This window comes from Kryptolebias marmoratus, linkage group LG4 (genome assembly GCF_001649575.2).
Source record: "Kryptolebias marmoratus isolate JLee-2015 linkage group LG4, ASM164957v2, whole genome shotgun sequence".
NCBI classification, from domain to species: Eukaryota; Metazoa; Chordata; class Actinopteri; order Cyprinodontiformes; family Rivulidae; genus Kryptolebias; species Kryptolebias marmoratus.
The window spans coordinates 13,719,983-13,743,128 of NC_051433.1; the positions used below are offsets into that span (position 1 = coordinate 13,719,983).

General features: G+C 44.7%; 3 protein-coding genes and 1 long non-coding RNA gene across 5 annotated transcripts; 1 reads left to right on the forward strand and 3 right to left on the reverse strand.

Moving 5' to 3' along the window:
- Positions 1-207: 207 nt before the first annotated feature.
- tmcc2 (transmembrane and coiled-coil domain family 2) lies at positions 208-8,711 on the reverse strand. Its single transcript, XM_017415906.3, has 5 exons — positions 8,337-8,711; positions 3,889-4,281; positions 2,970-3,586; positions 2,361-2,496; positions 208-1,233 (listed from the first exon to the last, which is right to left on the reverse strand). Exons 1-5 carry the CDS (start codon positions 8,337-8,339, stop codon positions 937-939), a joined length of 1,446 nt encoding a protein of 481 aa, XP_017271395.1. The 5' UTR covers positions 8,340-8,711; the 3' UTR covers positions 208-936.
- An 82-nt stretch (positions 8,712-8,793) lies between these two features.
- Positions 8,794-10,417, forward strand: LOC112450494. The gene is made up of 2 exons (XR_003039139.2): positions 8,794-9,038; positions 10,147-10,417. It is a non-coding gene; the product is annotated as an uncharacterized LOC112450494 (long non-coding RNA).
- Positions 9,976-14,566, reverse strand: cdkn1a (cyclin-dependent kinase inhibitor 1A). 2 transcript variants are annotated; one of them, XM_025005831.2, is made up of 3 exons: positions 14,358-14,566; positions 12,158-12,551; positions 9,976-11,250 (listed from the first exon to the last, which is right to left on the reverse strand). In XM_025005831.2, the coding sequence occupies exons 2-3, from the start codon at positions 12,540-12,542 to the stop codon at positions 11,195-11,197; spliced, it is 441 nt and encodes a 146-aa protein (XP_024861599.1). In that variant the 5' UTR covers positions 12,543-12,551; positions 14,358-14,566; the 3' UTR covers positions 9,976-11,194. The 2 variants fall into 2 exon arrangements, with proteins under 2 accessions (XP_024861599.1, XP_024861598.1); XM_025005830.2 differs by lacking the exon at positions 14,358-14,566 and adding an exon at positions 12,665-12,804.
- A 4,070-nt stretch (positions 14,567-18,636) lies between these two features.
- On the reverse strand, positions 18,637-22,989 carry srsf3b (serine and arginine rich splicing factor 3b). Its single transcript, XM_017416021.3, has 6 exons — positions 22,856-22,989; positions 21,645-21,855; positions 21,418-21,558; positions 19,664-19,702; positions 19,392-19,478; positions 18,637-19,249 (listed from the first exon to the last, which is right to left on the reverse strand). Exons 2-6 carry the CDS (start codon positions 21,845-21,847, stop codon positions 19,222-19,224), a joined length of 498 nt encoding a protein of 165 aa, XP_017271510.1. The 5' UTR covers positions 21,848-21,855; positions 22,856-22,989; the 3' UTR covers positions 18,637-19,221.
- Positions 22,990-23,146: the final 157 nt, after the last annotated feature.

Consider the following 23,146-nt stretch of genomic DNA (forward strand, 5'->3'; position numbering starts at 1 on the left):
GAAGCTCGGGCTGTGGCGCCAAATACATGAAAATAGTGAGAATTGCAGAAAAATGACTCCATGAAGACACCGTCGATCGATCTGGGTAACTAAAATGGCAAATAATCTTCCTTTAAATGGAAGTTTTCTAACAGGGACGTCTTCAGAAACAATTCGTTTTGATTCCAGTCATTTTATTTCCGTACAAAGACGAGGTCGGAGTTGGTCTAATATATGAAATCGTTTATTTCGTACATCATTTAGTAAAACGGCAACAAGTGTTTTTGCAAACTGGATATAAACGTCGACATGCCGGGCGTGTTGGTGGCTCTGGAACAAATCATTTCACTCGTCGCTCTCGAGTCTTTACACGTTCTGCATCGTATATTGATCTATGATGAAACTGAGAAACTGAGGGGAAAACAACAAAAAAAAGCCAAAAAGTACACCAGAACAGGATGTGACGAGAAGCGAGGATGACGCCGAGCGGAGATTCGACATATCTGCACTTTTCTTCTTCTTCTTCTGATCATTAATGAAATGTTGACTCATGCCAGGTCGATGCATCTCAGTGCACATATGAGGACATGCATCATGACATTCGTGAAAAAAAACAAACACTTTTCTGCTTGAATAAGCTATAGCTTCAACATGAAGATAATAGCAAGCACGATTAGTGTTCTACAGTCATCAGAAGTTGCTTTAGTATCATAAATAATTAGAAAAACAAGGGTTTGTTGCAAGAAACTTGTTTTTTTTTTTTGGTGATAGCAATGCAGTTGATGATTTGTCATCCACAGCAGGCTCGGATGAGATGGATGTCGTTTATTGGCAAGCAGAGAAGTTCATTTCTGCTGTGGGAACGCCTTTAAGAGGAGATTTTTGTCCACTTTTTGTTTGTTTGTATTGTTTTTCCGCCCCAAAAGGGAACGAGTAGCGCAGGTTTTCCCGCCACCTTCAGTTCATCAACCACGGCTCCACGAAGTCCCACTGCTTCCACAGGACGAACAGGAGCAGGGCCAGCAGCACGGTGGCGCCGACCCGCGCCCGCGTCTTCATCAGCGGCGTGATGAAGTTGGCCAGCGTGGAGACGAAGACCAGCAGCACGGCCATGAGGGCCAGGATGACGTTGATGAGCTTGCCCAGGAGCGCCCGGGCGTTGGCGTTCTCCACGCCCTCCAGCTGGACGACCTGCTGCTGCTGCTGCTGGAGCTCCAGCTTGGTGATGCGGGTCAAGCACGACTCCACGGCTTCCTGCGAGCGCCGGCCCCAAACACCACACACACACAAGGAGAAAACACTAGGTTAGATGTCTGTGAGTGAGAACATTTTATACAGATAAAAACAAATCCTTATATTCCTTTCCATTCTTTCCACGGTACCATTACCTTAGATCAGCCTAAAAGGATAATTTAAGCAGCTTTAAAGCAAATCTTGTGTAAACTGACCAAAACAAGGTGCTAAACCTTTTTTATACTTAGTTTGTACAGTCAGGTCTGAAAGATGTAGCCTCCATATCTGAAAAGCGAAGCCAATACAGAGCCGCTTTAATTTTTCCTCTCTTACAGACCCTGCAAAAAGTGCACGTACTTCTATTGCATTCATAGTCAATAAATGAGCTATTTGAATGTCATTTAGAAAAATAAAATCAGCTCAGTTCAGGGTTTAAAGGGTTATATTTGAAACCAGTAATAGATTATTAATGTACTCCAAAGTCAATAAGATTACCCAAAAAGTGATTTTAAACATAAATCCCATGCAAGTGTTTCAGATTTATCCATTATTTTCTCTTTCTTTGTCACTAAGGTAGATTAATGTGTTTTACAACGACAGTTCCGGTGTTTGTCAGTTTGTGTTTTAATGAGTGTTACTGCCTGAACATCGGGTTTTGTTGCTAGTTTTATTGTATTTAGGAGCTTCTCGTTTACAGAACATTTCAGAACGGTTCGTTCTGCGCTCAGAGACTTTCACACATTTTTGAATTTCAGCATAGCAAGCAAAGATTAGCGGGCTAAATGCGGATCGATTAGAGGTTTTTTTTCTTGGCCGAAGACGATATTGATCTTTAGAAATCAGGACTGTCTGCGGCTGACAAATAAAGCTGTTATTTTTTGTTTGTGTTTGGCCCAAAACTATAAGAGATTATTAATAGGAGCTTGGAAAACTTTACTATAGATATTAGCATTAGCACAATTGACTCCCTTTCTTCCCTTCCCTTGCCCTGCCTTCCATGCCCTCATGTGCTAATGTGCTGGCTGGACTACTACTACTATTCTATTAATTAGAATAATGGGTAATTAATGAATCATCTGATAAATCTGCAAGTGTCAGGGTTAGGGTGGCTGAGTGAAAACCCCAGCCGAAGAGGAAGGTGGGTATACCTGGATGTCCCGCGCCCTCTCGTAGGACTGGTAGGCGACCTTCTCCTCCATGCTGGCGAGCTCCTGTTTCAGGTTGGTCATCTCGTTCTGGTGCAGCTCTGTCAGGTCATTCAGCTGCTCCTCGAGTCTCTCGTACCTGAACGGACAAGACGACACGCACACAGAGCCGCGGAGTAAGGAAATAAAGTGGAAAGACTCGGGTTTTACTCAGCCCGATAGAGTTCATGTCCCCCAGACACTGCTCCAAAGATGAAGTTCTCAGAAAATGACATTGTTGCGCCACAATAAGTACGTTTATCCCTGCGCTGACACAAACCCGCTGGAACACATCGTGTGCCGTAATCCAGAGCTGAAAATAGTCTTCGGACAAGAGCTAAAATCTACGCTGCACGCTACACAGATTTGATTTGATTTTTAAGTCTAATCACGTAGGAGTGCTTGATTTTAAAAGATTTGCATCATCTGTAGCAGAGTGACGCTAAAAGCCCCGGAGAGTCCGGATCTGTGAACGCCATGTACTGATGGGTTTGATCTTGACCGACATCTTTCACGAGGAAACCATTAGGATGACGATGCGTTCGACCAGGTGCATGGTGGGTCAAGGTGTACCTGTATCTCTCCTCCTGCAGACACTGCGTCATGTAGGAGTAGTCGCTCTGCAGCTGGCCCTTCATGTCCTCGATGGCGTCCTCCATGTGCGTTTGGCTGGCCTTGATCTCCTGCAGGCCCTCCAGCAGGGAGTCCCAGGAGCTGGGCATGTGATGGTGGTGGTGGTGCCCGTCCAGTCGGGGGCTCCCCATCGTCGGCCCTAGCAGGCCCCCTCCTCCTCCGCCAGCCCCACCCGAGTTACTGCCCACCCCGGAGCCGGAGGTGGCGCTCGAGCACTCGTCGTCGCTGCCGTACTTCGGGCTGGACACCAAAGTGGCGCTTCCGCTCAGGGCTCGGGGCGTGGGGGCGTCCTCGGAGTGGCCCCCGACGCCGTCCTCGAGCGTGTCCTTGAGGTGGGCGATGTTATCCGCGCTGCCGAACTTGTTTCTGATCAGACTGGCGAACTCTCTCGGCTTCGAGACCACGGCTGTGTGAGTGAGGGCCGATACGCCGCCCTTGACCCCTTCGACCACTCCGCCGCCGAAGCCGCTTATCCCGGCACGAACGTTGGCGCCCACGTCCTTCAGTCCTTGCTGCATGTCCCGCAGGACATCCTTGGGTTGCCGGGCCGGTCCATTCTGTGGAGAGGTGAGAGAAAGGACAACGGGTCTTAAAAGACAGGTTTATCCCTCCCGTGGCCTTCAGGTCAATTTTCAGGACGGTTTAGAGACAAAACTGTAGGAAGACATGAGGAGAACAGACTCTACTGAAAGATGCGTGAGACACTCGTCTTCATCAGGGAGGATAAGACACAATCACAGTCCATTCATCCACCATCCATCACCTCAGTATTCAGTCATATCTGCTGGTCCATATATTTAGACATATTTGTCCCCCTCTAGTTAGAATTGGCTCCTCGGGACGACGAGCACTCACTCACCTGCTCTATCTCCTTTAGCTTCTTGTGATAGTGTTCTAGCTTCTTGTGCAAGTGTGCGATGGTCTGAGCAGACTTCTGGTTCTTCTTCTCGAACACCTGTTTGATCCTGGACGCCTGCTGTTTGTCCGCGTTGTGAGCCAACTTCAGGTACTCCGCCACATTGTCGTCCCGGGCCTCTTGCTCCACGCGGATCTGCTCCGTGACCTTCAGGATCTTCTGCTGCAGGTGCTCCAGGGCTGCGCGCGTCCGCTGGGGCTCGCCGGCCCCTGAACCCTCTGCTCCCGCCACCCCAGCCGCCGCTGCCCCTGCTCCGTCCGAACTGATGTTGCTGTCAGAGCCGCCATGGCTGGTGGTCGAAGGTAGGCCTAGAGTTGCCACCTCACTCTTGTCCAGCTGAGGGGACAGAGAGACAGTCAGGAGGGACAGCTCAAACAGAAGATCTGAGGCATGAACTAAAGTCTACTAAAGGAAAAGAAGAAAATGGACCACATCTTAGACGTACTGGGGGAAAGTTTCAAACCACCCCTAACTTCAGATGTTCTGACCAACCAGACTTTACTCTTCGATCTTTTAAAGTGATCTCCGTCAATAAGCCTTGAGACAATGTTTCAAAGTTTTTATTTGGACTTTATTTTGCGTGTTTGCCCCTGACATGACAGTACATATAGTGTGTGCTTAGAAAATGAGAAAAAGAAGCGAGCGGACAAAATAAAACAAGTCAGGCTTTGCCATGTTTTCAGCTAATAGCTCTTTGGAAATCACCAATTAGATTTAAAGTACTATTTTCTGTCCAACAAACTCTGTTAACTTTGGTATTTTTCATAAATCCAGCAACAAAGATAGCTAGCTAGCTAGTAGCAGGTTATTAGCTACTAGCTAGCTTGCTTCTAGCAAAGTACTATCTACTAACTAGACAGTAACTTGTGAAAGTACTAGCAATTAACTAGTTGGCTAGTAAATTGCTAGTACTTGTTAGCTAATAGCAAGTTTTTCCTAGCTAGTAACTTTGCTAGTCTTTAGCAAGTTGCTAGCTAGCGATCCAGTTTTTTGACGGTTTCTTTGCTGAACTGTCTGTTTTCGGTCGACACATTAGTTCATTGTTTGAGTTTAGTTGCCTTTTTATGCTACGATTATTCTCAGCTTGTAGTTAAGGGGTTTAATAAACAAATAATGGTCAAGTACTGGACAGAAAACGAGTTTAGGAAAAAAAAGCAGCCAAAGTCCAAGGAAAATCTTGGAAAGCCTGAAAATCGAAAGTTGATCAAAACCAAATGAAAAGGGTCTTTCAACGTGCTGTAATTTCACTTCCGTGCTTGAAATTCCAACAGAAATTCACAAGAACGTTGGATAATTATCCCAGTTATGTTAACATATATATATAGATATACAGATCCCCTCTGGAAAATAAAACTTTAAATGCATCCGTGCACAGAGTCATAGATGAAGCATTTTATTGAATATTTTAAGGACAAAAGGAGCACCATTTTAGGAACATTACAGGAAAATGTCGGTGCTCCAGCATATTTCAGCTCTTGGAGAACCTACTAAGGTTTCCCTATCTTATGTTTGCAGGGTTCTCGTCTATTCTCGGCTCTTATCAGGAAGAGACTTTATAAATAGGCTTCCTCCTCAAACCTTGCCACATTAATCAGCAGAAATTAGCTTCTCTGCACAGCTGCCAAGCACTCTGGAAAATGAAAGTAAATGACAATAAACGGGAGTGGGGCGGATTCTGGTGATCATTTCCCTCAGAATATGGAACGTCATTAAGGAGTGAACGTTAACCAGGAAGAGGTCGAGTCACAGCACCACTATTCACAGCACCAAAAACAACAAATGTTTTTATGTAATAATTTAGTGAAAGCAGGTTTTTATGAATTTTCTTTAGAAAAAGCCAGTAAGTAAATACATAAGTTCCCTTTAACCTCAAGCGTAATCTAGTCTCTCAAAACCTAATTAAGGGGTGAATGTGGAGTTTATCTGCAGCAGAAAAACACGGGTGTAATCAAGTTTTTCATTCGTCTTAAATAAATCAATTAAACCTTTCAGATATCGGAGTGGAACACAAAGAAACCGTAAAAAGAAAGCGACAAACAAAGTGATTTGAAACGGCGGTGAGGTGTCAAAAGATGAAACATGAAGGAACAGAGGAAACACCACAGCTAGGGAGTAAAAATATATATAAATCATTCAAAACACGAAGTCATAAAATGAGTAAAACATTAGTAAAAGCTACTATTGCTTCTCTAAAATAAATACAATGTAGACCAGAAAATGAGTAAAATTAATTTAAAGTCTGGAGTTTGTTTTTGAACCCATCAACATTCAGCTGTAGGCTGTTCGACAGTAAGGAAATAAATATGAAATATTCACGTGGTGTTAAATTTCTGTACAGTTTTATTATGAGTTTAGCAACAATTTCAAGACAACAAGCAACCTGAGTGCCTTAAAGTCTGGAGCGCGCGTCTTTAAAGGATCCGCAGCAGAGATCAGAGAGTCCACGCATTAATTAGATGATCCATAATTACTCTGCTTCCTTTCCCGGCACGGCCTGATAACCTCGGCTCACAAATGAGCTGCTCTCAAAACATCGTTTGTTTAAAAACGCGCCGGCTAAGACGTTTCGACGGCAGTGAAAATGTGCATTTAAAGCTACTCACTGCGACTTAAACGTAAATAATAAAAAGCGACCCCGAGCTAAATCGAACGGCGCCGTTTGAAAGCGTTTACTACAGTAGTTTTCTCAGATACGCAGTCCTGAAAGGCGGGTACGCGCTCAGTGTAAACAAAGCACTCGGCTGAATTGGTACAATCGGACTGCTGACCTCGTAGGCCTCGTCTGGCTGGAAGTAGTAAACAAACATGGCGGACATGAGCTGATGATATAAGCGCCAATCTGCTGCTGTCAAGAATGAATATCGCGGCTCGAGCAGGGCGGTGGAGAGCTCACGTCTTTTAATCTGAATACTCGACGCGGCGTGAAATATGAACGCTCATTCCCAAGCAGCTTCTCCACGGACGCCATGGTTGACCTGTTTTCAGCCTCTTCGACTGTTTCTGTCGGTAAACGCCTCACAGCGACGGACTTTGCTTCCCAAGTTTTAAGTTAAAGCCACGACAGCTGCCAGAATACTGTATTTTTCAGTGTTTTTGTATTTCTGAGCTGACCGTTTGGGGGTTAATGCAGCTCAAACTCATCAGACTCTTCGTCTTTGTTTACAGATAGAGTCAGAAATATCTCAGCTCGGCTCATTCAGTCTGATCTGAACCCCGACTTTAGCTTCAACGCTCTCCTTCCTCTCCTAAAACGACACCACTCCTGTCTCCTCTTCGTCCTCGCGGCTTTTAGTCGCCGTTTCTTTTCAGGAGAAGAAGAAGAAGAAGTTCACCATGTCCTCCTTCCCACCTGACGTCTCTGACTCTGTCGCTCTCCCTCCGACTCTGTTCACATCTGACCCGATATCTGAGGCTGTCCGGATGTAAACAAATGACTCGTAATTGTTGGCAACAAAAGCTGACTCTGCTGATATCCCTTATTAATTATTTGTAGACCTTCAGTTGTGACTGATGCGAGTTTAGTGGTTATATTTATCACAGATGAAACACATATACAAGAAATTCAAATCAAAAACATTGAAAACTGGAGTTTTGACAGCTGTTATGACTTTAGGAAATCACAAACCATCGAGATGAGAGGAATAGTTCGCAGATTAAGTTACTTTATGAGTTTTCTGGGGCACCTCTCGGATCATGATGCGAATGATAAATGCTAGAATGATGCAAATGTCCCAACAGATGGTGTTTTGTTTTGTTTTTCTCTGGTTAATCTGCGAGGTCCGCGCTGACAAATGATTGACCCACTGGGGGGGGATTCCCTGTTGGATCTGACGTGCAGCTGGGAGGACGGACGCCAACGCCGCTCTGCCTGATGTCAAAACACCGCGATCAGACGACGAACGCAGCACCGGGAGCTGCTCTGCGTTCCCGGCCCGCAAGGATTAACGCCTGCTCTGCGTTCGCGTGACCGGGCAGCGTGAGGCGAGAGAGAGGGGAAACGGACGACCGCAGAGCCCGAGCTTTTTCCCCCGGACACTGGCGGGGAGGCAAAGGGATGCAGAGTGTCCCCCGCCCCCTCCCCTCCCCTCCCCTCCCCGCCACCTGCTTCACGTAGGGATGCAAAACCAAAACAGCAGAAAGAGAAAAGAAAAAACCAACAGCAGGAAAGGGAGAATGTCCTTCTAGAGGCAGAGTTACATCGAGGGTGGATCGGGGCTCCTGATGGTCGGAGGAGATGATGTCTGAGGCATGAAAACAACAGGACGGGGTTACACTCTCCTCACTCGGCCGGAGGCGCACTGTGGCATGAGAGACGGACGATGGACATCAGCAGAGACGTGGACGCGTGAGGATGACACACACACAGCGAGAAATCAAATCAGAAACGTTACCATACTGCTTTCAATCCAACATTTGCAGTGCCATCGCAAGTCTGTCTTCCAGGCCCATCCTCCTCCTCCTCCTCCTCCCTCCCTCTGTGCTCACCAAAAAGGAGCACTCCCCCCTCCTCCTCCTCCTCCTCCTTAAACACAGTATCTGTGCCCCCTCCCTAGCCGCTGTCAGGCGGGCTTTCGCCTCCCTGGATCCTACTGCTCCATTTTTGGTGCCATCGATATGTGCAGCCTCACTCTCCTCCTCTCCCTCTCTCTCTGATCTATTTTTCCTCCCTTTCTCCTCCCCCCCTCCCCTCCTTTGTGTCATATGTTCCCTCCTCTGCCCCCTCCCTCTGGGTGGATGTGGGAGAGCTCAGGGACAGATGGGTGGAGGGGAAGGGATGGCGGCGGGAGAGCTTGGCGCAGGCGTGCAGGTGCTCTTGTGTTATTATGGTAGAGAGGCTAAAGAGGGAGGGAGGGAGGGACACACACACACACACACACACCGTAAGCCTTCGACACACAGAGCCAGCATGTGCTGATGTGCGACCGCACCGATGCGTACACAGCAGCCCCGAGTGGCGACTCCCTGTTCCCTCTCCGGAGAATAAAGGATCCGACTCGGTGACTCGGCGACTTGGCGCTCCTGTAACTCGTGACGTTTGCGCAGAAACTCGGAGATGTTTGGGAAGAGAACTGAAGGTGCTGCTGAAAGGACAGGTGAGTGCGGCTGCAGCCAGATCTCGTTAAAGTGGCAGAACAAAATAAGATCTTTTTTAAGCACGGTTCTGTGGAAAGGTTATGAACAGTTAGTATCTTACCTGTTGCAGATAGCGCAGGTCGGAATGCACGCCTGGATCTGAGGGGATGGACAGAATAAGATTTTTCTTGCAGATAAAAACAAGCAGACGCCTAGAAAACAAAAATGCGCTTTCGACAAAGACTGGAAATCTCAACAATGAGCTGCGGGCGTCAGCGTGAAGTCGAAGTCCAATTTATTTATTTAGCACTTTTCAGCAACAAGGCGGTTCAAAGTGCTTTACAGCATGAAAATATAAAAATACACACAATAAGAGCAAAGGTATAAACAGCTGAGAAACTCGGATATAAAAAGCTAAATTAAAACATGAGCTAAGATAATCTAAACTAAACGAGTTTAAAATAAGCTTAGCCAAGCTAAACTAAAATAGGTTTTGAACAGCACTCCCCTCTCAGACTAGCCATGAGCTCATCAGTCCAGTCAGAATTAAACTCCATTTTCTTCAAACTTCAGCTCCGTCTGAAGCAGGGAAGACAGTAACTGTTCACAAACCTTTCCACGAAACCCCACGTCAGAAGACCCGAGCTGCCGCTCTGATGATGGCATCTTACTAAACTCTCAATATCTGCAAATGTGACCGAGCTGTGAACACATTTGTATCTGCTGATTCAGTTAGCTGTGGCGGCTATCTTGAATTAGATTGACTCCAAACATAAAACAGCTGTAAATCTACAGCCAGGGATCACTTCCTGGTTGTTTCCTTAAAATCCGTCCACTGGTTCATGAGATATTTTGCTAACAGACGAACACAACCAGTAAATATTGTTTGTAATATATAAACTACTGGGTACTTTAATAGGTTGTTTTTTATTCTTGTTAGGGAAAAATAAGTCGGTGAAAGTTTTATGAATTTTATTTAAATTTATAATCAACATAATTAAATGGACACAATAAAATAAATAAAGACATTTCTATGCAGAGCAGAAAACATGGAGGATCTGTGTGTCTGTCAACAGAAGTGCATTTCATTGTTCGGGACTGGGTTTTGTTTATTTTTTTGTTTTGCAGGGGTGAACGTGTCAAAGCCGTCATCGTGTGACAGGATTAGGATTACAGGACCGTGTCTGTTACCGCTCAGATTTTCTGCAGCGGCGGGATTTATCGGAACGGCGTGGAAAAAATAAACCCAGACACGTGCTCTCGGTCCGGCGGATTGCACTCTGCCTTCCAAAACGGGAAAAAAAACAAATAAAGCTTTAAATAACACTCTGAGAACACGTCTCATCTGATTGTCCTTTACAGAGCTTAAAAAAAAAAAAAAAACATCTTAAACTTCAGCTTCATGTGCAAAACTGCAGTGCATGGGCGCAGCTGACACTGGGGACAGGGGACAGGGGGGACATCTGAAAGTCTCTCCCTACAAGACTAATTTACATTGAAGTGCATAAAGAGTCCAGTGTGTGTGTGAAGATTAATGTTGTGTTTCAGTGGTGCACAAATTTAACAATTTCCAAATTATTAAAAAAACAAAACAAACACTTATTCTGTTGGAATCATTTGCTGACAGATTGCACCCCCCCCCCAATTCAAAAATCCTATCTGCGCCCCTGCTGCAGTAACTTTCCTTTAATGCTGCTTTATAATATTAAACTCTTTGTTATATCTCCTACAGATAGGAGCTCCAAACCTAAACTAAACGGGGTCGGCACTTCTGTCATCCAGCTGCATGTTCAAGATGTCTCCTTTGGAAGCAGAATACAGTTTTTAAAAAAGAATGAAATGGATTAAAACGAAGGAGACACGGCGCCTCTTCCCTATAAGCGTCCAGACGTCCGACTGTGTGTCAGTCGGCACTTTGGCAAAGCCTCGGTCCAGATGAGTATAATCCACTGATTCCAGGGATTATCGGTAATCTCCTCCGCTCAAATGTCTCCTTCTTAACCGCTGGGAGGGGAAAAACCACCAAACCCCCCCTCACACACACACAGCACCCTAATTAACCGTTTGTTTTTGTTTGTTTTAAAGATGGTTCTGTCTGGGGCTGGGAGTCCGACTCCTGGGGGGGGGTGAGGGGGGTGTACCATCGGTCCGTTGGTCCATCGGTCTCTGATGGGCGTCACTCGCCGGACTTCCGCGGCAGCCAAACGACTCTCCTCTTAGCCTGGTAGAAATCTGCCCGGGGGCGGAGAAGAGGACACGTTTAACCTGAGGCAATGGCTCACAGGGATACGGCAAGCCACAAGGGTCATAGGTCGCCACTTTTACCACGCGTCTGGCTAAAAAGTAACGGCTTTTTGTGCCGTCATATGACTGCTTTCTGAATGCCGAAAATTACATTTCATTTATTCTCTTTAACGCGTGACGGCATAAAAAGCAGCGTTCCATGACATTTATTACTCCGTATTTGAGGGAGTTTTCTTAAAATTTTGCAAGGCCCTGCCCATTAGTGATGGGAACGGCAGCTTCTGAGTGAACTGAAGCACTAGAACCAGTTCATTAAAATGATTCGTTCACAGTTTATTAGTTAGTTTAGTTTATTTATTTTGAGCCATACGCCATAGAAGGTGCCCAGCCCCAGTGTTTGTGTGGCTTATAAGACACACAAACGTATTTCAAAGATGCAGAGAGACCAACATCAACATCCTTCAAACGGAAAGTGTCGTTCATTACACGGATCAGTCCTTGGCAGTAGGGCATTGTTTCTGTGCATGCATGAATCAGCAGTACGTTCACTGAGTAAACGCTGCTGTGTCGTTGATATTTCCGTGACTCACTTGCTGCTGAATTTAACTGAACTCAGTAAGGAACGAATCATCGAACAAGTGATCTAGTTCAGTTTGTTCACTCGTTCATTTGAACGAATCGTTCATGGACGACACAACACTACTGGCCATGCCTTTTTTATCTGCTCAGTTTAAACTCCAGTCACCCAATATGAAGGTGGTCTGTAAAAAGTTGCTTTTTTTGAAGGGATTTCCGCCCGGCGTTAGTTTTTTTGTTTTTTTAGCCAGGCGCGTGGTAAAAGTGGCCACATATGGCCCGCGTGGCTTGCCGTACACAGGAGCAGCTGGACGCTCACCTGTGATGTTCGTCTGTTTCCTCTTCAGGCCCGTGTCCTCTCCCCTCTCCGGCGTCCTCTCCATGTCTTCCAGTCCCGGGGTCCCCGGGGTGTTCTCCTTGTCGCTCTCCGCCGGCTCCAGCCGTCCCGGGCCCGCTGCCCTTTGACCCCAGGACCTGTAGAGCGGCGGCACGCGGGCGTCCGGCACGCGCTCCCACTGGAAGCGGCCGCCCTGCCGGGGCCTGCCGGCGGTGAAGTCGAAGCCCCAGCGTTCGGACGCCTCCTCCAGGTCTCTGCGCAGCGCGGCGCGGTACTCCTCCTGGAGCTGCTCCCGGTCCACGGGGCCGAACAGGTTCCGCCGGGCAGACCCGGGTCTCCTCAGGATCCGCCCGCGAGCTGCAGCCATCACTCCGCACTAAAAACAAAAACAAACAAACAGCTGCGGGTTAGTTTGGAGGAGCGCACAGAAATCAGCAGCTTTGCGTTAGTCCGGTCCGGTTCGGCTCGGCTTGGTTCGGTTCTGACGACCTGTTCAGCGAACTTAATTTGGTTTCCCATGTTTTAGCAGCATCACGGTGCGTGTCATCGAGCCCTGGTGTGAAATGACTGGTTCTCCGAGGGGGGACTCTCTGCGGCTCTTATAAGGCGGAGGGGGCAGCCGGTGACTCCTCCCCCGGACCTCCTCCGGCAAACACCGGCACATGCCTGGACATAGTCTCCGGCGGACATGTGAGGACAAGTCCTCCGCTCTCTGCCTCTGGGTTCATGTCAGATTTAACCACAAGGTGGCAGCCTCACCCCAACAGGAGGGGGTTTGTTTAAACCAGGGTGATCAACAGGCTTCTGCAGAACATGAGGTGATTTAACCTCTGAATCAGGTGTTGGAGCAGGGAGACGAGTCAAACCTGCAGGACGATCCCCCCTCTTCAGGACCAGTTTCCTCCGACTGGATGTCCTTACGTGAGGAAACCCGGCCCCGATGATCCAGTTACAGCAGGAAAAAATGAAATTAGTTGGAGATGGTTGAGCCCACAGCCTTCCATCTGATGACCCCTTTTTTTATTAAGACACCAGCCTATTTGTGTTTATAAAGATATTTAAATACGTACAAACCAGATAAGACGACCCCTCTTAACCCTTTTAATGCACAGTGGTCACTGCAGCGCACAGCTGTTTAAAAGCCATTTTCTTGAACATGTAAAGGGTTTTATATTATAACAGCATGGGCCACTAAAGTGGACATTAGTGCTTCATGCAATATACTGGCTGTCCACTGCAAGTGCAACAAAATGTTCTCAAATTCAAGATGGATTTGAGAAAAAAAAGTCTTATTTTCCAGCCTTTTTATGCCATAAGAAAAAGAAAAGAAAACACTACAGGGGGAAAAGCCTGTCTGAAGTTTATCATAATTCATGCATGAAAGGGTTAAAACAGGGTTAAAACTCTACTTTAGCGTGCAGGATCGGTTTAAGAGCTAATATTATTACTAATGTTGTTTATATGAATGGGGCAGGATGTCCTCTGGAGCCAAATCTTCAGGGTTTTTTTTAGGTCGTTTGACAGGAATAAAAATCATCCGTAATATGTCCAAAATGACTTAAATTTGCTTGAGTTAATTGTTTTGAGCTGTCTTTTTTTTTTGTTGTTTGTTTTTTATGGTCTGGGCGAAGAAAGGACTCTTGAACAAAGGTCCTTACACACATTTATTTACTTCTAATCGTGATTTCACCCAAACTACGAGCTGAGACGAAGATTTATCTATCAGGTACAGGAGGGGTCAAAGGTCAGCGAGGGCTCTGCAAATGTTCAGTGAAATGAGTGAAGTGTGCCACCAATGACTTATATGGATCCATATAAGTCATTGTGTGCCACTGCCGGTGCGTCCCACCTCCCCTCCCGGAGGAGGAGCAGGAGGAGGAGGAGGAGTTCAGAGGAGTGATTCAAGCTGTGGCGGGAGACCGGCTCCACGTGAGGCTGGAGCTCATGTCAAACTCAGGCATGACTCACACACACTCTCTGACACACACATGTATATAAAAATAACTACAGGGGACCTTTGTGAAGTGTCCCGCTCTTGTGTCCCGGACTTGTGTGAATGTTCAGAGACATGTTGGTTTTAGAGACAAGTTCATTAAACTCAAACATTTTCGGGTTTAGTAAGTTCATAAACTAAACCGACTGCTTTTAGGTTCGATTAAAATCCGACTTTACTTTTACTTACAGTCAGAGCCAGATGAAGTCCAGTCCGGTCCAAAAAAAAGCTGCTCCTTGTCTCAGAGCTTCACCTCCTCCTCCTCCTCACTTTCAGAAGTCCTGATGGAAACTGAGGCTTCGGGCTGAGGTTACTTCATCCAGAACCTCCACGGATCAGCGTCTTGTTCTCAGAGTTCTCTGAGCGTCCTCGTCGTCCCGGACTGCACTCTGATGATCTCCCTGTGGGTGGAGACGCTCCTCTCCGGGGCGGAGGTGGGGCCAGCTGACTCTCACACGTGCCTTCTGTCCCGTAAAACACACGAGGACACGCAAAACCTTGGCTGCCGGAGCGGAGGAAATTCCAGCTCGGGACGGCCTCTCCACCTTCCTGCCAGGGAGCGGGAATGTCCCGGAGACGTCTAAACACACACACACACACACACACCGGGACGACTTCTGTCCCTTAAATCCTGCAGTTTCTGTTTCAGTCTGATCACTAAAATGAAAGAATGGCAAACAGAATGGGACAAATCCAGTCCTGGAACCGAATGAATCAGATTTATTTGACTCCTGCTGCACTTTGACGACAGACTGAGGGGTGCTGTGCTGTGCAAAAGTCTTGAGTCAGCCCTCAGGAAAGCAGCCGGACTTTGTTGGGACCTTTTATCTTGATCTACATTTTCCCAGGTTTTCTCTTTAAACTCTGGCTGCTTTTTCACTCATTTTCAGTCCGTCACCTGATCATTTTCACAGGTGTTTTTTTTTTTTTTTTTTTTTTTTGCTTGTTAAAGCCACTTAAATATAAGAATAAGAGTTAAACAATTGCTTGTTTACCTTTTTATAAATTTATTCTTAGTGGAATATGTATGCAAAATATCTGAGCCTCCTTTTTTTTTTTTTTTTTTTTGCTTGTTAAAGCCACTTAAATATAAGAATAAGAGTTAAACCACTGATAACTTCACTTTTTAAACTTGGCTCTTTAGGCTCTTTGTTACAGCCGTTTGTCACAAAGGGACAATTTGTTCCCACACCACACCTTTAAATCCAGTCTCTTTTTATTGTGACATTATGAATAATCATCTGTTATTATTATTTAAATTTGCTCGATACAAGCTACTAAAGGTGTGGCTTCATATTATAATCTTTTCTTATAGGTATAAGGTAAATAAGAAGCAAACAAATCTAAGATTTGGGACTTTTAAAGCTGTAATGACTGTCAAAATATGCAATTTTTCATTTAAATTTTAATTCTTCTAACAATTTTTACATAACTAAATGATTGTTTGGGGGTGGTTAATGTGACTCAAACTCATCAGACTTTTCATAAACAGCAAATATCCGGAGTGAATTTGTCAACGTTCGGATGTAAACAAACGACTCGTAATTGTTGGCAACAAAACCTGATTCCGCTATTTTTGCTCATTTATTATAAAAAAAACAAATAAAAAAACAATGAAGCACATTGTATCTTGGCAGCTGTTACAGCTTTAAAGTAAAACGTTCAGCTTGTGTTACATCCGAACACATCCCGACCACGGAGAACCTCCACACGGGTTACAAACTGTCGTCCCGTTCCAGCTCCTCATGTCTCCCAGCGCCGCCTTCAGCCCAGTTCTCGGTACCAGAACAACACAAGCTCCTCCGTTAAAGGCCCGCCCGGCGGGTCCGGGACCACAAAAGGGTTCTTTGTTGGTCTGGTAGCCTGACGAGACACAAGAGGAACTCCCAAAGACCTGGAGGACGTTCACACAAGCTGTATTCAGCTGAGTTACACTGAGAGCAAAACAAAAAAACCCAGCCTGAACGTTTGTCCTGCTGAGCGCTCACGTTCCCTCTGCGTAAACACCGGGTTAATAATTCATCCGCAGAAGTAATAAAGGTGCTAATCTCAGCTTTACTATCATAAACCTTGGTTACATGTTTTCGACAAACTCTGTACACCCCATGGGCTCAATGGCCCACATGTGTACCACAAAGCCGTGTTCTCGAGTACTTGGGTTTTTACAGAACTAATGTAAAAGCAGCTTTAATAAAGTACCAAACCTGACTTTAGTGCAAACCACCAAAACCCCAATCCACATACAAATAATTTACACTGTTTAAAAAAAGCGAGGTGCATTTGCTTGATTTGCTCTAATGCCGACATCTGTGTCTAACTGAGTGAATTATGAAGCGCCAAAAAGCGCAGATGCTGACAATTACACAAAAAAAGTTTGAAATAGCATCTGACCTTGTCTGTTTCAGATATATTTCTTAGGTAAAATAAACAATTCCTGTGTGAAGGTAATATTTGCTGCTCAAACTACATATTGTGGATTAAATTAATAAGATAGGAAGCTACCAATGATACAAGGATGTAAAGTAATCTTAAATTCATAACAAAATACACAATTTTTCATTGTTTTTATTTGAATTTCTTGTGTCATCTATGTGAAAAATAACCATTAAATACACATTATTCACTACTAAAACTTTGATGAGTACTTGTAATAAATGGACCAAATGATCAGTGTCATGTTTTTGTTGCCAACAATTATGAGTTGTTTGTTTACATTCAACCATTGACCAGTTTACTTCAGACAGTCTTTAAAGCCAAATTAGCTACGGCTAGTATGGTGTAAAAGAACAGATATTAGAACAACAAAACAAATGTTTTCATTTTTCTTTATTAGACGCCTTTAAAAAATACTAAAAACATACAAACAAAACAAAAAACAAAGGTAGTGATTTCTACCCTGCTATATTACTTAACTAATCTAGAATTAGCTCCTCCGGATTATTTAATCCTGTGTTCTTTACATATCGCTGGGTGGGAGAGTACACCCGACCGGTGTGGACTCCGGGTTCTTTTCTAACCGCTACGTTCGTCTCCATGGAGACCACGTGCCGCCGCTGGGCGTCACGCGAGCTGCTTGAGTAAGGCCGTTTGGGTTTGCGCGCGCAAATTCGAGAACCCGCCCGTCCTGTTACTAGAACACAACGGAACAAGACAGGAAGGGAACGCAAAACCAAACCAACAATCCAAACCAAACCAAAGCCCGCGAACAACAGCAAGTACCTCAGAATAACCATTTTCTGTAACGGTTATTTACTGTGACGCACGTGATTTATTATTTATTTACCTATTCCGGTTGTATGGCAAGCCGTTGTGCCATATATTCACCCACCCTCATACACCCATATAGGATTGTCATCTTTTTGTAGTCAAACGGACAATTCTTGCTCAAATTTGAATAAAATGTGAAAAAAGTAACTAAGTTTAATGTTTATTTGTAGTTAGTTTGGATGGAGGACATTAATTGAAAAGTATCTTAAATACCAGAAGATATTTGCCAGGGTCTGCTCAACTGAAGCATTTAAACATTAAATGGACCATTTATGTTGTTGATATCCATAATTGAGTTCTTCAGAAATCCAGTGATTATTTCACACCTTAAAAGCCACTCCTTCTTAGACAAATGACTTTATCTATCTTTATCTGTTTTTAATAATCACAAGTGAAATAAGCAAGTTTTTACTTGTAGTTTTCATTCACATACTTAGTTCTACCAAGTCATTGATGATCATGATTACTCGATATATTTGATGAGGTTTTACTTGGTAAAATCTAATTAGATATCTAAAATAAAAGTCAGGATTTGTATCAGTGGAGACGTAAGAAAAGTAAGTTTCTTCTTGCATCAATTAAGTTTCAGATATCCAGGATTCTTTCTATAGAGGAAGAACCCATACATATCTGGACATCATGAATGGAAAGAATGGCTATGAACTGAATTGTGAATATCTTTGTATTTATATGACAAGTTCGCTTGCCATACAGTTCCTTCATCAGCAGCAGGAAAACATCTTTATTTAGTGAAAGGGTTAATCTGGTAATCATGTAATGGTTTCACTTCAGGAAAGGGATTAAAACGTGTGAAACAAGCTCATCAATCCAGCAATGGTTATATTATAGAATATTCTTAAACCATTAATAGTTTAGCATTCAAATCATAAATCGCCAACAACTTGAGTGCATTTTAGCTGCGAATACGTCTTTATACTTTTAAATTTGGCAACTGATCACCACAAATGTGATGTTTTCTGGTCTAAAATCCTTCCATCAAAACTAATTTACAGCTTTTAGCTTCAGACACAACCGAAGCCTTTATTAAAGAGATAAAAACCACGAGTTAGTGACAGAAACTAGTCTTCAGGAGAGGAAACGAGTTAAATCTGAAATGCCTGTCTGGTGTGGTGCTGACCTCTAGTGGAAGACTCAATAACTAATTAAAAACAAAACAAAATTATGACAGAAACACAAGCTGACAAGGTTGACAAACCAGCATTTTAATTGACTACTTCACATTGTATCAAACAAAAGAACAATGTAAAACTTAAGGGTCAAAAAACAAACAAAAACGTTGAATTCTGCCAACTACATTTCTGAATAAATGCCATAGTTTTGCTTCTTGAATGAGCGCCGGATACAAAACAGCAAGTTGAAAAGGTTGGCTTAACACGAGACAGGAAATCTCTGCGTTTTAGTATCTTCTTTTACAAAAAATAAATTCACACTTACAGTGAAAATGACGAGAGAGAGAGAGAAAAAAAAAAAAAAACTACTCACAATGTCAACCCACACAAATATTTACCGATGAAAACCGAAGAGTTAAAAACTCAGGAATGCAGGGCGGGACGGGCGGCGCTGAGACTGAAGAGCCGTCAGGTGAGTGACGAGGACCATACACACCCAGTCAACGAGAAACAAAAGAAAGGGAGGGACACTAAAATGATTGTTTAATAAAAAAACAAAAAACAAAAAAACATGTGGCCATGCTGAAACGCTCCGTACAAATGGACGAGCATGGCCAAACGTTCATCTTCAGCTCCCCTCGCACCCGACAGACCGTTTACCTTCTGTCGTTGGATCTGGAGCGACTGGAAGGAGGAAAAATAAATAAACGTTAGGACGTTTAAAGGTGCGAAGAGCGACACTCTGAAACCAGACGCCTCATGTTCACAGGGAGTCAGATTCACCGACACTAAAAGAGGAAAAATAAAAGCAGATATTTATCAGTACCTCCTTGATCGGGAGAAGGACCTGGAGGGCTTGTGGTTCCTGTCCCGGGAGAGGGACCTCTCTCTCCTTCTGTCTCTGGAAACAGACCTGGAGACGAAAACAAGTTGTTAAAACTGATCGACCCGATGATTGAAGAGCTGTTTGTTTTGCGTCGTCCAGCACATTTAATCAGTAAGAACAGGTCCATGTCACATGGCTCAGCGCACTTTAAAGCCCCTGTAGCTTTAAATAAATAAATAAAAAAACGTGTGGTTTTTGGCAAGGTGACGTACCTGCTTCGGCTGCGGCTCAGGCTCCGCCTGCGTGGAGATCTGCACGAGGAAGACACGAGCGTTAGGGACGGATACAGCCATCGCCCTGCAGACCCTCTAATCATGTTACTGCTCCTACACTGGGCTACCAGCACAGCCCCACGTCTTTCTTTATTTTTTTTAAATAACCCAGAAATCAGTGTTTTATTTGCCTCCCAGAAGAAACTGTTCAGAAAAATCAGTAACAAAGATGGCAGCTGCTTAGGACTCTCCACTTACCTATCCCAAAGTACAATGTGCCACTTTAATTTAGGGTCTTATTTGTGTTTAATTACAGTTTGCAGTCAGGTCTGATGTGTCCCTTAATTAATTTGTGAGGGTTTTAAAGCAGGCTCTTTACAGATAAGCAAACATTGTACTATGGACTGGCCCGTGTGCTCAAAATTAACACCTACAGGGGCTTAAAGAAAAGAAAAAGTGGGAATAAACTGAGAAAATCTCATCGCACCCAAACAAATCTGATCATAGAAACTATGGAATAGGTTTTAATCATCTCTGCTTAGAGCCCAAATATATATGTAAGATTATTCATATCCAAACCAAACCTTCCAGATATTTGATAGTGTCCCATTTTCCCCTTCTTTTGAGAGAAAATAAATAAGAATGTGGTGGACAATGTGACAAACTGAAATAATAACAAATAACCTCGTCAAACCAGCTGTTTCTTCAGTGTTAAAACTGTGATCTGCAGTGTACTGAATGAAGCAGGAAAACTTACTAGTATTTTTGGATTTCAACAAGCTAGATATGACGGGAGGGAGGCAGACTGTCGGCCGGGTGGGTAGAATTGGCTGAATGGGACTGGCCGGATGCTGCAAGGTGATAACTTGGCAGGCAGACGGGGGGCTGCTCGTGGCTTTATTCTTGCTTTAATTGGTAAGCTGAAGGCTGCCGCCGGCGGGCCGTAGACTTTTGGGTACGTAATACGCCGATTGGTCGGGAATGTGAGGTGGGCCGCTGCCGTTTGGTTAAAGGCTGAAGGAGAAGGAGGCTGAGAACGGCATGCTGAGGAACCAATGGGTTGGTGCAACCTGACGACTGGCCGTGCCCGGGTCGTGTGACAGCACCAGCCAAGGGGGGCACGGTGGTCAGCAGTCGCGTGATGCTGAAAGAGGACTAGTTGACTGACTCAGAGGGTGGTGAGAAGAGGCATGGTGGCGGCTCTGCAACGGGTTTCATTCTTATTAATATAGATAAAAAGTAAAAAGCATCCTCAAACAAAAAAAAAAAAAAAAAGGAAAAAAAAAACAAAACACATTTGGCACTTTCATCCTCCCAAATCTTTAAACAAGTCATTTTTCTAGAATAAGGAACTGCCTAAACCTGTTCACATACCCATTTTGCCTCTGTACAAAAAGCTAAATGCAGAAAGAACAGAAGACTTCAAAAGAAGCACTGATGCCTGAAGCAAGTTCTGTCCTGCGTGACATAACTTCAGATGCTCTTATTAAGAAGGCAGCCAAAGTGGATGTCTTATTCTTATGCCATAAATCGAGTATCAGGTTCTGAATACCTGCTCGGCAGGTTGCACTAACATGACTAATGCCAATGAAGATGAAACTGTACAGCTTTGACAGAGCAACAGTCACCAACGTAATCAGGAAAAACAGAGGTGATGAGTGACAGAGAAGGAAGGAAAAAAAAAAAAAAAAAAAAAAAAGAAAAGCACAAATAATTTTGCTGCTGTGTGTGTCATCGAATGGCGTGCAGGTCACCTTCGTCTGGGAGGAGGGCTGCGCCGCCGATAGTCGTCGCGGTCTCGGATGCGCCTGCTCCACGAGGGCGGAGCGCCACGGTTCCGGTTACGTTTCTCGCCGTTGGAGAGCTCCACTCGCACCCGGCAACCACAAAGCGTCCTACGGGGGAAAAAAAAAACAGGCACGTTATTGCTACAGTGAGGAGAATTTGGTTCTCGTTTTGCAAGAAGCGCACGCATGCTCACCTCCCGTCGAGCTCTCGCACTGCGTCAGTCGCATCCCGGGGGTCTTCGAACTCTACGAAGGCGAAGCCTGGGGGGTTCCGGGCCACCCACACGCTGCGGAGGGGGCCGTAGTAGCCGAACGCCCTCTCCAACTCTGTTTTGTTGCCATTGTTTCCTAAGTTTCCAACGTAGACCTTACAGTCCAGAGGGCATTCCCGATGCATGACTGGATCTGAAATTAAACGGGAACAGAACTGGTTACAAATGCAAACGTTACAATAAACAGTGTTTACACAGACGCCATCTTGGTTTAGTATGAACCAAATTACCATCCAGACCGGTGTAAAAACTAGCTTTGTTGCTGTGACACATATCACACCACCCTAACAGTCATGCACCTACGAGACCCAAACTGGACTTTAGTGGATGGAGCTCATTTGTCAAAAAGAGAAGCAACAAACATGACTGATAGGGAAGATATTAAGGAGCCAGAGCACATTTAAGTGGTGGTGAATATCATTTTTTAGACTTTACCAACTTACACATTTCTCTCATAACTTTGCCATCACTGCTACTGAAAGATTATTGTGAAATAAGACCCAGAAACAATAAAATTGGCGTTTTTTTTAATTTACAAAAGGCAGCAGAGCTGAAATTCGTCTCCACGGCGCATGCGCGGTAAGACCTGCGCGATGCAATTTCAGCGATATGACAATTTTACCTTAAACTAAAACTACGCTTTTACTCATTACACGTTTTTAGTACTTGAGGAAACATCACGAGGAAAGCGTTAGTTAAACGATTTTAAAATCAGAGTCAAATGTAAGTCATTAGCTTTTCACATCGAGCCGTCTGACCCACTTTTCTGCCGCATTTGCAGCCCGTGCTAACTTTAGCAAGCTAACAAAATGCCGCAAATTTGGAGGTACGCGCGTGTTTAAAAAAAAAAAAAATAATAAAATCCGCTTCGGTAAAACTGCTGAACTGAAACGCATCGACTGTAGCTCGGTTGGAAACGGAAGCTCGGGTGGATTAAATGTCGGAGCTAATAACTGTTTTAACTAAAATGGCTGTCGTCTGGTCGAGGCCTAGTCGCTCCGCTAACAGCCAGTCCCCGAAATCTAACAATAAAAGCCACGCGGTCGTGGTGATATACGGACTCTGCGCACAGCTATGTTACAAACGCAGCCCGAATTGATATATCTGATATATACATCCTTCGCAATCTGTACCTTTATCGATGCTATTCAACCGCTCAAACTGACACCGCCTGCGCCGCAGCTCCGCTGCTCTCGGCTCGTCGATGGAAAATGGAGTGACGGAAGAGACGTTTATACTCACCAGGACGCTGCCGCCGCTTCCGGGGAAGGCGGGAGAGTCCCCCGCGATCAAAAACCCAGCTCTGTGTGCCAAAAGACTCTTGTGAATATGTGGAATAACTTGTCTTGGCATGGTCGACTGCTGATACTCTTAAGCATTTTAATCAAACTTTCAAAAACGGGGGAAGAGTAAAACGAGGACAC